Source organism: Carex rostrata, chromosome 18 (genome assembly GCF_964058835.1).
Source record: "Carex rostrata chromosome 18, lpCarRost1.2, whole genome shotgun sequence".
Taxonomy (NCBI): domain Eukaryota; kingdom Viridiplantae; phylum Streptophyta; class Magnoliopsida; order Poales; family Cyperaceae; genus Carex; species Carex rostrata.
This window is the reverse complement of record NC_135935.1, coordinates 1,637,631-1,651,880: the sequence shown is the minus strand read 5'-3', so window position 1 is coordinate 1,651,880 and position 14,250 is coordinate 1,637,631. Positions and strand designations below refer to the sequence as shown.

The 14,250-nt window shown below is 36.7% G+C and overlaps 1 protein-coding gene across 1 annotated transcript; it reads left to right on the top strand.

Moving 5' to 3' along the window:
- The first annotated feature begins 449 nt into the window (after positions 1 to 449).
- Positions 450 to 14,031, top strand: LOC144569498 (ABC transporter C family member 2-like). Its single transcript, XM_078319872.1, has 29 exons — positions 450 to 650; positions 1,394 to 1,797; positions 2,182 to 2,360; positions 2,637 to 2,676; positions 3,047 to 3,206; positions 3,404 to 3,518; positions 3,599 to 3,679; positions 3,759 to 3,783; positions 3,918 to 3,974; positions 4,068 to 4,133; positions 4,237 to 4,311; positions 4,616 to 4,723; positions 4,891 to 5,025; positions 5,110 to 5,216; positions 5,305 to 5,398; positions 5,610 to 5,777; positions 6,187 to 6,327; positions 6,826 to 7,032; positions 7,464 to 7,562; positions 7,652 to 7,804; positions 8,219 to 8,604; positions 8,901 to 9,081; positions 9,452 to 9,775; positions 10,228 to 10,984; positions 11,112 to 11,233; positions 11,659 to 11,904; positions 12,573 to 12,674; positions 12,779 to 13,100; positions 13,667 to 14,031. Exons 2-29 carry the CDS (start codon positions 1,465 to 1,467, stop codon positions 13,765 to 13,767), a joined length of 4,884 nt encoding a protein of 1,627 aa, XP_078175998.1. The 5' UTR covers positions 450 to 650; positions 1,394 to 1,464; the 3' UTR covers positions 13,768 to 14,031.
- Positions 14,032 to 14,250: the final 219 nt, after the last annotated feature.

Sequence of the window (14,250 nt, the reverse complement as noted above, 5' to 3'; positions counted from 1 at the left end):
TCCGCACGAATACTGAAGGAGCCAGTGCATTTCACCTCGGGCAGGATTGTCTCAGATTCTGATCGGACGGTCCAAATCTAAACAGAAATATTCTGTTACCTAAGGTGATATGGACTCCGAATCTAATGTCTCTCATCGATCGCTGTAAAACATTGAATATAAAAAATTTCGTTCAGAAAGAAATAAGAATAATAAAAGGATTTTTTTTAGGAATATAATCAAATAATAAAAGGATTTGAAAGTTTACAAATGATGATACCATTGATCTACCATTGAATCCGTATCACCCCCTGTACCTGAGGTGCAAGCTAAAAATCATAACCGTTCTTGTAGTATGGAACAAATCTTAAAGCAGCCCCTAGCTACCGAATTAAGTTTGATCTGAATAGAATTAATCTGGACCGTTCATTTTTTTAAATTGCACCTCAGGTACCTGGGTGGATGCGCACTCTGTTCCATTCTGACCGCAGACCCAGAGGATGGAGACTTTGGTGAGTGGTGACTCGGTGTGCTTGTGTCTATATATTCTCCTCTCCTTTTCTTCCCGAGCTAAGGGGTGGTCTCTCTCTCTTCTCTCGTTGCGTCTCTATAAGATGGAATGTTCACTTGAGAAGATTGAAAGAGAGTTTCATTTGGATTTCTGATTTAAGGTAAGTTTAATTTGGTTTTGTAAATTTTATTTGGGTGGCTCTGATTTGTTCTACTCAAGCGGATAATGTTTTAAAATTTTGATCCGGGAAAAGGTTGTTTGCTTTTTCAACGAATAAGTTCCCTCAATTTGCAAACTTAATCAGTTCTACTCGCATATGTGGTTTTCAGTTTTGTCTTTTTCCAAGTTCATGATTTTTAACTCATCACTCGAAATCATGAGGTAAAATAAGGTCCTTCCCTGGCCACTATTTTGAATTTTCGATTTTTTTCTCTTATTTTTTTCCGCTCTTGTTCATGCTTATTGAATCTTGGTACTTGGGTTAGTATTGTTTCTTCCGAAGACGAATTTGACTTTTGAATTTAATTTTGTTTTGGTCGAGTTTTTCTCGTTATTGTTGCTGATACCTAGTTCCTCGGGGTGGGTGGGGGAATAGCTCCTTTGTCTTGGAATTATGTCCATAACATCAGTTCTCTTATTCCTGCTCGTTTTAAAAAAAAAAAATTCAGCATCTGATCCCACCAAGGGTATATTAAAATCTGTACTTTTCTAATAAATGCAATACTGCAAAATGGTACCCTTTTTACCTGACCCAGAACCTTTCCGTTTCTCTTTATTAAGAACTGCACAGTAAATCAGAGAAGAACAGCAGAAGCAACCATTTAAACTTATCAGTTCACACAAGATTTTGGAAAAACATCTTTGTTCAATAAAATAAAAAATCTGTGTATTCAATTGATACAGGTTTTTTAATTAAGCTCACACCGTAAAGGGATCCAAGTCAAAGCAATTGATAACTTAATTCGGTGCCAAAGATGGGTTTCGATCCGTTAGACTGGTACTGTCAGCCGGTACAAGGTGGTGTATGGTCTCAAGCTGTAGAGAGTGCATTTGGCATGTACACACCATGTGGCATGCAGACAGTGATCTTGGGCATTTCCCATTTAGCACTGTTTGGAGTTTGCTTCTACCGGACTTGGCGAATCACAAAGGATCTCACGGTGCAAAGATATAGTATGAAATCAAAGTTTTACAGCTATGTTCTCATGATCTTCACAGCCTTTTGTGTGGCTGAACCACTCTTTCGGGTCATAATGGGTTATTCAATTGTGAATCTGGATGGACAGTCAAGTCTCGCACCCTTTGAGGTTAGTTGCCTATTAAAAGTTTTACTGAGTTACAATGGTCTTTTTGTTTCCAGATACAAATATCTGATGTTTGTAATGAATTTGTTGAGCTAAATCTTGAGACTGTACCATGCAAGTCCATGCCCAATAATTTGCTCATTATTTATTTTTATTTTTATAATTTCGATACATTTCTTGTTTCTCCAGCGCACATAATAGAAAACCAAAATGAAGTTTCATTAGGCTGGTATCATAACTGTATCATACCAGGCTTACCTAACTTGAAGCTGGTACATTTTAATATATGGTTCTCAGATTTCTGGTATTAATCTAATTGCAATTTGTTGTATAATATATGTTTTTGAAAAGAGCTTTTTCATCTGAATTTACCATTCACCATCATAGGTTCTGACAGTAGTCATTGAAGCTGCAGCCTGGAGTTGTGTGCTTGTCATGCTTATAGCAGAAACAAAGATATACATACGGGAATTTAGGTGGTACATTCGGTTTGTGATGATCTATGTTTTGATTGGAGAAATTACTGTATTCAATCTTGTCTTTGCTGTCAGAGACTACCTTTCACCGTTAGTACAACACTTTCTCAGACTCTCTGGTCTTTTGTACTATTTTGCATCTTCACAGCAAACACTTTTAGTATTTGGTAACTATCAAGTTAAAATAAATCCCAAAAATATAAGTTTACTGACAATTATAAAGAACATCCAGTTAGTAACAAAACCATATGAACTTGAGCCAGTACTTGAAAAAGGAAACCTGTAATATACAAGTTTATTTTCTTATTTTCTACAATTTTCACAGCTTAGTAAAATTACAATTTTGATTTCTCTGTTCTTTTGCAGAATGAGCCTTTATCTCTATGTTGCTGAGTTAGCATGCAAGGTGGCATCTATTCTTTTGCTTAATAAATAGTTTTTCATATGATATCAACAGTGCTTCAGATAAGTAAAAGTTGCAGCTAATCCCTACAGAACCACAAATATCCCTTTTAGCCTTAGAAAGCATGAGGATGTGTCTTTTATTGGCAGCCACTTAAAGATATCAAAATCTTTCCTCATTTTTCCCTCCACAAACATAACTTACAGTGGAGGGGCATTTGTTTGCTATTCTATGTTCCTGTAGGGATCACGATAATTTTTTCTGGTTTTAAGGGTTAAGTAGAAAAGATCTCCTGCAATTACTTAACAGTTTTTTATTGTCATTATTTTAATTTATTATTACTGAGTAAATATTGTTTTCATTAATTCTGCAGTTTCTTTTTGGGATTTTATTACTGGGACATTTGCCTAGTTTGGAAGCATATGCTGGTTACACGCCTCTTAGGAATGAGGCACTTTCTGACGACACAGAGTATGAGCCTCTTGCAAGTGGAGAAAACATATGTCCTGAGAGGCATGCTAGCATTTTCTCCAGTAAGTTATCCAAATATATATTATTTTTCTACTGTTGAGGCTTTTATGTTGTTGAAAATTTTTCTTCCTCGAAAACATTTTCTTAAGATTTTGCATACAAAATTCAAAATTTGCGGTGTCAGTAGGGATTACAATACGAAGTGGCATATAATGGATTGCTATGTCACTTGCATTTTTTTTTTTTAAATTTTGCACAGAGATATTTTTTTCATGGATGACGCCTCTAATGCAACAAGGGTACAAACGACCCATTACAGAGAAGGATGTGTGGAAACTGGACACATGGGATCGAACAGAGACATTGTATACCAGGTACATTATTGTTACATTATATCTTCATTATTTGTTTCCAACAATCCTTCTTACATTGAATATCTCTCACATTCTTTCAGATTTCAGCAGTGCTGGATTGAAGAAACACAGAAACCTAAACCTTGGCTTTTAAGGGCACTTAATTGTAGCCTTGGTGGACGGTAATTTCAATTTCTCTTTGTTTTTGTTTTAAAAAAAAAAGAAGTAACTTTTTAATTTAAATGTTTCCTTGCTTTGCAGATTCTGGCTTGGGGGACTTTTCAAGGTACAGTTCAAAATTTCTAATTAAACTATGTCAGTGTACTTGATGGTTAAAATATTGTGACCCATTTAAGGAAGAATAGAATCACACTTTTCTGTAGTTGGCTATTGATTACTTCTGCTCTTTTTTTTTTCTAGATCGGCAATGATGCTTCTCAGTTTGTCGGACCTGTGATATTGAACCTCCTCTTAGCTGTATGTAACTTCTGAATAATTTCCCTTGTGTTTTGCCTAACATACATGTGTTTTTGTTATCATTTAAGAAATGTTTTCCTGCTTCCACTGTAGTCTATGCAAAGAGATGATCCAGTTTGGTACGGTTACATCTATGCCTTCTCCATCTTTGCTGGAGTGGTACAGACATTTAACTTCTAAAATTTTATATATTTTAATGAAAGACTACGAACATGTTAACTTTTAATTTTTTTTATTCCTCTTGATGTACTCGTAATAACAGGCGCTTGGAGTTCTGTGTGAAGCACAATACTTTCAGAATGTGATGCGAACTGGCTTCAGGCTCAGGGCCACCTTGGTATGGACCTTTGACTTTATCAAGTGTATCAAGAGATCTTTACAATTAGCACCCTCTATTTGTACCTTGTGCAATTCACTCCAACATTTTTGGGTTCACAATAAACATCCAACCATAAAAGTTAAGGTCAAGTCAAACGAAGAACTGGCTTAATTGCACTAATCTACTCTTAGCCAGGGAACCAATTTTCCTCTTAACTATTATAACTGAAGCCAAAAGTTGTTGAGTTTCAGCTTACAAGAGCACATCTCATTTAAATCAATGGTAAAACCCTAATCAATTTATTGGTATGATGATATGACAGGTGGCTGCTGTTTTTCGTAAATCTCTGAGATTAACCCATGAAAGTCGCCGTAAATTTGCATCTGGGAAGATAACCAACTTGATGACAACTGATGCTGAAGCACTTCAGGTAGGTCTTTAATGCATAGATGTTCATGATTGTGCTAGCAGCTCAAGGATTTTGGTTGCAAATATGCACATGGACATTGTCTTCTTTTAAGTATCCGTGTCAACTTGATAATGAACCAGAAATCATGTAAGTTATTAACAAGTTCTATTGTTTGTTATATGTTTCAGCAAATATGCCAGCAACTGCATAGCTTGTGGTCGGCTCCTTTTCGTATTATCATCGCAGTGGTGCTCCTCTACTCACAACTAGGTGTTGCTTCTCTTGTCGGTGCATTGATGCTCGTCCTTCTCTTTCCTATTCAGGTATATTTCCTGTTTGTAACATCTAGCTTAACTTCTGTTTCAAATATCACAAGATTCTGACATTTTGTGTGCTTACTTGAACAGACACTTGTGATAAGCCGAATGCAAAAGCTAACAAAGGAAGGGTTACAGCGTACCGATAAGCGTATTGGCCTCATGAATGAAGTATTGGCTGCCATGGACAGTGTGAAGTATGTATATATTTGTCATACATGCATATATATTATTTTATCATGTTAAATGTCCCTTTTTCTAAAAGAAAATGATGTGTTGCCTCAGGTGCTATGCATGGGAACAAAGCTTTCAGTCTAAGGTGCAAGGGATTCGTGATGATGAACTCTCTTGGTTTCGTAAGGCTCAGCTACTCGCTGCTGTAAGTCACTATCCCCGCCCCCCCCCCCCCCCACACACACACACACACACACACAGAGACCCCGCCAAAACCACCACCAGACACATGCACACAATAATGTAATATAATAAAAGGTAATGAAGTAGTCTCGGGTGAGTTTAACACCTCTATGATGCCTGTAGCCATATAATTACACATACTAACTAGTGCTATTCTTTTTTTTTTTTTTCAGTTGAATAGCTTTATATTGAACAGCATACCGGTTTTAGTAACGGTTGTATCGTTCGGTGTGTATACTCTGCTTGGGGGATATCTTACACCTGCTAAGGCTTTCACTTCTCTCTCTCTCTTTGCTGTGCTGAGGTTCCCTCTTTTCATGCTTCCCAATTTAATCACTCAGGTACACTATATTTCAGAATGATGCCTCTTTCCCTGTAAAAGATAAAAACATCAGGCATATCCCTTGAACAAAAGAACAATCACAGTTAATCTACTTAGAACATTGGAATATCACATATACTCCACTTCTCTTCTCTTCATAGAGTCAAATCATCCGGCTTTTCTTCCTCATTTTTATGTGGATATAAACAAAGGGAGATCATTTGGATATCTTTAAGTAGTGGAGGAGGGGATAAAGGGATATTTTTTGGTAATTATTTGGGGATTGCAGGTGATATTTCAGAATTTTTCAATGGTTTTGATAGCTTGACTTGGCAAATGTAAACATGAAGTTAAAATGAATATGTTCCTAATTGTAGCCCTACTTTTTCTAACTATAAAGACTCTTTCTGTAATTTGTTATTGTGAAGGTTGTCAATGCCAATGTATCATTGAAACGTCTAGAGGATCTGTTCTTGACTGAAGAGAGATTGCTTTTGCCCAATCCACCTCTTGATCCTGTGCTTCCTGCTATCTCAATAAAAGATGGCTTCTTCGCATGGGAATCTAACGTATGATTAAAATTATTGCTTCACAGACACTATATGTTTGTTTCATTTTTTCCAAATTATTTGCAATGTTTTTCCATATTCAAAATCAGACCAATTGTTTTGAAACAAGCAGTGTAATTTGTCTAGTTGCTATAGGAACCATTTATTTGATTAGGTGATGGAAAGGTAAGCCATTAGATTTTGAAGCTTGCCCTAACCTACGAGCCTGATCTTCTTCTCTAAGCTTAAACATGGTCTTCTGTCATGGTATTTCACAAAAAAAAAAAAAAAAAAAAGAGTTTGCAACATGGCACGAAATGGTTTCAAAGTGATTTGGCTAAATTGAAGTTGGAGATAGCAGTTGGCTTGTCCTTAATTTTAATGGTTGGATATATTTGCATATTAACCTGAATGTGTTGGATGTTTCTTGCAATTATAGAAGCATATCAGTACAGCAGACTTATAAATTCGGTAAAAATGAACAAATAAATTAAGTGCAACCATATTGGAAATTAATAGGCGGAAAGACCAACTCTGTCAAATGTGAATCTGGATATACCAGTTGGTAGCCTAGTGGCAGTGGTGGGAAGTACAGGTGAAGGAAAGACATCTCTTGTTTCAGCAATGCTAGGCGAGTTACCAGCTGTGGCTGGGTCCAACACGTCAGTGGTTGTTCGTGGCTCTGTTGCATATGTTCCTCAGATTTCTTGGATCTTTAACGCCACTGTAAGAACTGTTCTGTAGCCTTTTTTATTTACTTTTGCTTTGAGTCAGGATTCAATGGCCGTGATAGAGTTCATTAGTTTCTCGGTAAGTTACGCTAATAAAAAAAGTAATTTAAGAAAGAACAATCATATATGGTATTGAATAATCAATAGAACGAGAGCTAAAGTTTGTCAAACAGTTGTCAGAAGTGACAATTTGGCATTCATAAATTGCTTAGCCTTTTTCTGTGCTTGAATGATTATGGTAAAGGAGTGGCAGCGACGACATATTGTTGATATTAATTAATTAATTTATTTGTTTATTTATTTTTAAATGTTTGTCCATGTTATTACATAAGAATATTTCCTTTATGTTAGTCTTTTCTAATTTTTTTTTTCACATTGTTATAATTAACATTCTTTTTTAATATATATATATTTTATTACCCATAGGTACGTGACAACATTTTGTTCGGATCCTCTTTTGATCCCATGAAGTACGAGAAATCTATTGAGGTGACCTCACTGCAGCATGATCTGGAGCAACTCCCTGTAAGTGGGCAAAGTTATTCTTCCTAATGAGTTGTGTATTTATTGCCTAAGCTTATTGTGTATTGATTGTATATTGTCTTGGTGAGCAGGGAGGTGATCTGACAGAGATAGGGGAAAGAGGGGTTAATATAAGTGGGGGCCAGAAGCAGAGAGTTTCTATGGCAAGAGCCGTGTATTCAGATTCAGATGTATACGTTTTTGACGACCCATTGAGTGCTCTAGATGCTCATGTTGGTCGCCAGGTAATAATTTCTTATATATGATAGTTATAAATGGTAAGATTGAATATGCAATCTAATGTTGTAGTCTTGGAGTACTGGTGCTGCTACAATGTTAAAATGTCCAGTACAAAAATTTACCAGAATCTTTGGTTGAGTTGTTGGATGAATCTGATTCAGCCATAAAAGCTCAGTAGACTTAAATTAATTTAATAGAAACCTCAAGCAAATCCAAAAGAAATAATTAGGTAGTTTATGGTTGTTTGGGGACTATAGCTATTGTTACAATGTGCAGACTGATGTAGACCTAATATAGCTACGAAAATATAAAGAAAGTCAAATCAACCCAATGAAACATGAAAAGACATGCACAAATAGTAAAAAAAAAATGATATTATTTGGATCTTGCTAACTGATACAAACTATTATATATCTTAGGTTTTTGACAAGTGCATCAAAGATCAGCTTAGAAACAAAACTAGAGTGCTAGTCACGAACCAGCTTCATTTTCTGCCATATGTAGATAGAATAATATTGGTACATGATGGTGTGGTGAAAGAAGAAGGTACATTTGAGGAGCTGAGTGATACTGGTGAGTTGTTCAAAAAGTTAATGGAAAATGCGGGTAAAATGGAAGAACAACAGGAAGATGATAAAGAGGGAGATAAAAATGGTACAGATGGAACCAAACTAAATGGAGATGCAGTTGCTATAGAGAATGGAACTGTTGCTGATAAGGCTGGTAAGGGTAAGGAAGCGAAGTCAGTGCTGATTAAGCAGGAGGAGAGAGAAACTGGTGTTGTCAGTGCGAAGGTTCTTTCAAGGTAAGGTTATTTTGTTTGCACCTTATTGGATAATTTAGCATCCAGGAATGTCTGGTGCTTAAGATGAATGAAGGTACCTACTTGGTCCTGCAGCAGAAGCTTTCAGCAACAAAGAATTGAGAACCTTATTCTCAATTTCATTATTACCTGTTTTATTACTGACAAAATTAAGAATTGTAAGTGCAAATTAAAGGAATGCAAGAAACCTAATATATAATCACAGATAAAAAATCTTAATTTTGTAGTGCTTGATGCATCAACGAGTAGCTGTTGACATTTTATTGATGCTTATTTAGGTACAAGAATGCCTTGGGAGGCTTGTGGGTGGTGCTAATACTATTGTCCTGTTACGCACTAACTGAAATACTCCGCATCTCAAGTAGCACTTGGTTGAGTGTTTGGACTGATCAAAGTGGACCAAAGGATCACAGTCCTGGCTTTTACAATCTTATCTATGCAATAATTTCTTTCTGTCAGGTAGATTTGTTTTCTGCACTCTTTTATTAGCATTATTTTGTTTTTGCACAACTTGTTGTTTCTTCCACGTTTTAGTGTCTATTATTTGTTACTGTCACAAGGAAAATTATTCTTGTGCTGAAAATAACTCTTCTAGCCTGCAAGCTTACAGGGAAAACTTTGTTGAGTCGGATTTTCTTTATTTTCAAATATTATCTTGGATATAAGTACAAGTTTTAGAAAGGTTCATTTTAATTTTTTGTAGATGTTATTATTCGTTTTTTTTCCCAATTTTCCTTAAAACTCTTTTGAAAGCATCAATTCATTGGATGATTCAGGAAAAACACTGTCCAACATGTGTACTTTTTCTTATCTCTTTTTTATGTAACAGGTAATAGTGACACTTTCAAACTCATACTGGCTCATTGTCTCAAGTCTACGAGCTGCTAAGAGGTTACATGATGCCATGCTAAGTTCAATATTAAGGGCACCAATGGTATTTTTCCACACAAACCCACTAGGAAGGATAATAAACAGGTTCGCCAAAGATCTAGGCGACATTGACCGAAATGTGGCAGTATTTGTGAACATGTTCTTGGCGCAAGTGTCTCAGCTTCTCTCAACTTTTGTTCTTATTGGAATTGTCAGCACCATGTCTCTCTGGGCCATTATGCCCCTCTTGATTTTGTTCTACGCTGCTTATCTCTACTACCAGGTATCCCTATAGTTTAAGACAACTTCATCTGCTTTTTTGCTAATTGATTTTGTTTCTTTTCTTGATTTCAAATAAAGTCCTCTTATTTTACTGTTTACAGAATATGTTTATTGAAATAGCACCCTAACATTGTGTTCGGTTGGTGATATAAAATCTAAAACATTGGTGCTAGTGTTTTTTGGTGTAATAGCAGAAATTCACTATATTCGGTAGCTGTTTGGTTTGTTAAATTCAATTTGATCTATTTCTATAAGGTGCCTTATTGATGATTCTTAGTTAACGACATGATTGGAGTAGGAAATAAGAACAACAGCAAAAAAAGACCCCATCAAATTTTGTATCTTGTCTTAGATGAATATGAGCTCTGTATATAGAATATTGCAGATGTTTTTTTTTCGAAAATTTCCAATCAATTCTCACCGGTCCATTCTTTTGCATGCTTTGTTTGTCAGACTACTGCACGGGAGGTAAAACGACTGGACTCCATAACTCGATCGCCAGTCTATGCTCAATTTGGCGAGGCCCTAAATGGTCTCTCCACAATTCGTGCATACAAGGCATATGACCGAATGGCTGCCATCAATGGCCAATCAATGGACAACAATGTTCGTTTCACGTTAGTCAATATGGGTGCAAATCGATGGCTGGCTATCCGGCTTGAAACCTTAGGTGGCATCATGATCTGGTTCACCGCAACATTTGCAGTCTTGCAAAACCAAAATTTAGAGAACCAAAAAGCTTTTGCCTCTACCATGGGGCTTCTACTTACATATGCCTTGAATATTACCAACCTGCTCACTGCAGTTTTGCGGCTGGCGAGTCTGGCCGAGAACAGCTTGAATGCAGTGGAGCGAGCTGGGAATTACATTGATGTGGCCCCTGAGGCCCCACCTGTCATAGAAGGGAAAAGGCCTCCACCAGGTTGGCCATCAGCTGGGGTAATCGAGTTTAAGGAGGTATGGTTGAGGTACCGCCTAGAGTTGCCTCCAGTTTTGCACGGTATTAGTTTTAGAATTGAAGGGAGTGAGAAGGTCGGGATTGTGGGGCGCACTGGTGCGGGAAAGTCCAGCATGCTCAATGCACTTTTCAGAATTGTGGAGCTTGAGAAGGGGACAATTTTCATAGATGATTGTGATATCTCCAAATTTGGCCTCTGGGATCTGAGGAAGGTGTTGGGTATCATACCGCAGTCTCCGGTTCTGTTTTCAGGTCTGGTATATTCAATTCTTCCCTCTTTTCGGGTTTATCACTTAGATGCTACTTCTTAATATTCTAATATTGTTTACAATTTGAATAATCAAGGCTTAATGTACAGTACTATGACAACTATCTGCAGGATCAGTGCGGTTTAATTTGGACCCATTTGGGGAGCATAATGATGCAGATCTTTGGGAGTCCCTTGAGAGAGCACATCTGAAGGATGCTATTAGGAGGAATCCTCTAGGGCTTGATGCTGAGGTCCTTCATTTTTTAATAAAAGAACTTCCATTACATGAAAGGAAAATTATTGTGTGAAGTACCCCTAATATTCACTGTACTTGCAAGGGACAACCAATATTTTCTGTGCTTTTTGGTCCATGACTTTCACCAAAACTTGAATTATAATAACTAACTCAATATTTATTAGTTTTATCTGTTTGGTGTGTGTTTGAACTGGAAGGGAAGGGCCTTCAGTAGGAAATTAATAGGGTTAAATTGTCTACATTTGATCTACTATCTCCATCATACTAGTTTGATGGTGCAATATTGGGTATTGTTGCAACTAAGATACAATATTTGGTGTACTTCTTGTGAACCAGAACCTTATTTAGTTGTATGATGATAAAATCAGAAAGTACCATGACCTCGTTATTGAGCACAATATTACATGGTGCAACATATAGGTTTCCGAGGCGGGAGAGAATTTCAGTGTGGGCCAGAGGCAGTTGCTCAGTCTGGCACGTGCATTGTTACGTCGAGCAAAAATACTAGTGCTTGATGAAGCAACTGCAGCTGTTGATGTCAGAACTGATGCTCTGATTCAGAAGACAATCAGAGAAGAGTTCAAGTCCTGCACTATGTTAATTATTGCACACCGCTTGAACACTGTTATAGATTGTGACCGCCTCCTCCTTCTGAGTGCTGGCAAGGTAGAATGACTTTCTCTCTTTTTGAGATAACACATACTGTCCATATGAATTGAAGCAAAGAAATCATGAAGGATAGGCTGGCTTTTTGAACTTGACTTAACAGGTAATCTGCCCCGCCTGAGACTCTCCCCAATAGGTTATTGGGTTTGATCCTGGTTCAACATGTTCTGACTCACTACAGGTTGCAGATTAGATCATCTTGACCTGCTGATGAGTTGGGTCAGGTTCAACTTGTATGACAAAAGATAATAAAATGTCTATGAGCCCACTTGAATCATTGTGACCCTAAGGAAGTAACTGATATTGGATACCGGCTGTCTCTTTCTCTGTGTGTGTGTTGGCGGTGTGGCAGGAGATATATTTCTTGCCTGGGTAGGCATGGTGTTTTGATATTTTTTGGAGGCAAATATTAAATTATTCTGAAAGATGAAGAAATAAAGTGAAATGTATTTATTTACAAATAAGTTGATTTCTTTATAATGTTGAAATGGGGAATATCAATTAAGGTGAAATTGGGTATATACCCATTGCTGCTAATTTAATTGAAATTGGGTTTATACCCATTGCTGGTAATTAGCATCAATTTAGTACCACATACAAGCACCAGAAAGTTAATTTAAAAAAAAAAAAGGTTTTGGGCTATTATTTATTTCATATTGAACTTGTAGATACTGGAGTTCGACACACCTGAGAGTCTGTTGTCCACTCAAGAAAGTGCTTTCTCAAAGATGGTGCAGAGTACTGGTGCCGGCAATGCTGAATATTTAAGGGTATTCCCCCCTTTGCTTCTAAAAACTTTTTATTACCTTTTTAAAAGACATATTCACATAAAAGCAAATTAATCCTTTGTAATACAAAAAAAAATAAAAATCAGGGGCTAGTATTTGGCAGTGAAGAGGAGAGATCGAAAAGGGAGGAAACAAAGCGACAAGACGGGCACAGGCGATGGCTGGCAACCACAAGGTGGGCCGCAGCAGCCCAGTACGCACTTGCCATGAGCCTCACTTCTTCGCAAAATGACCTTCAAAAGTTGGAAATCACTGATGATGCCAACATTCTCAACAAAACAAAGGATGCTGTGATTACTCTTCAGAATGTTCTACAAGGAAAGCATGATAGCGAGATAGAGGATACATTGAATCAGTATCAGGTCCCAGCTGAGAGGTGGTGGTCATCTCTCTATAAAGTTGTGGAAGGTATTTTTTCTCTTTGTTCTATTGTACTTTGAACAATATCAAATCTTAAAACATTTTTTTAGGATCATCTGTTGGATTTGGAATAAACTTATGCATGTCAGTCCTTCTGAACTTGTAATCATCACGGTTATTTAATGCAAAAGAGTAGTATTTCAAATGCCCCCTCTTTTCTTATTTTTGTGATGACTGGCCACGAATACAATTCTCCCAATATTTTTGTGGGGTACCCTTGACATATTTTTATTTGCAGGATTTTGTGTGAAATTTTAGCCATTTAAATACAGACATGAAATTTCCACAAATTTTGAAAACCATTCAGGGGAATTCTTTTGTGGTAGATAAATTATTATTTGGTTTATGGGGGACAGTAAAGGTTGTTTCAGACGTAGTACCTCCAAAAGTACAAATTATGTTTCAATCAAAAGTACAAAATTATGTTTGAATTGATCTGTCATGTATAGCTTGTAAGATATGCTGTAGAGTAATCTTTTATGTGTGGATACTTTTGTTAATTGATGGTTTGCAGGAATTTTGCTTATTTTAGTTGTCTTTCCTTTTTCTTTCAGGTCTCGCAATGATGGGTAGACTGTCACGTAACAGGATTCCGTCAGAATCTAGTATTGCCTTTGAGGGCAAAACAATTGATTGGGACTCAGTGGAGATGTAGACTATTCATTACTTGTAGGAATCTAATTAAACATTTTAATTTACTGCGTTACCAGCTTTGACTGATAATTTGTATTGGGGGATTTTTCTTGTGAATATGGTGTGCCTAAATTTGATATATATATGTTCCTCTCAATCAATATAGTTGAGAATAGGGGCAAAAAAATGCTGGCCTCCTAGAAGGCTTTTAATCGTGTAAGAAATTTTGCTAGTACGTACTTTATGTTGTTACAAAGATAATGATGAAAAGTTTGAACATTTTGCATGGCGCGCTGAGGGATTCTTTTGCTTCTTTCCATTCTGAGTTCTATTTTTACTAAATACCAATGGTTTAAATAGCGATTATAGCGGTATAGCAGGACGATTAAAAAAATAAGCGATTGCATTGAGTAGCTAGCTATTTAGAACACTGTTAAATACTAACACTCGAGAAAATTCACAACTTCAAAGACAACAATTGGGCTGCTTTTCATAATAATGTCAT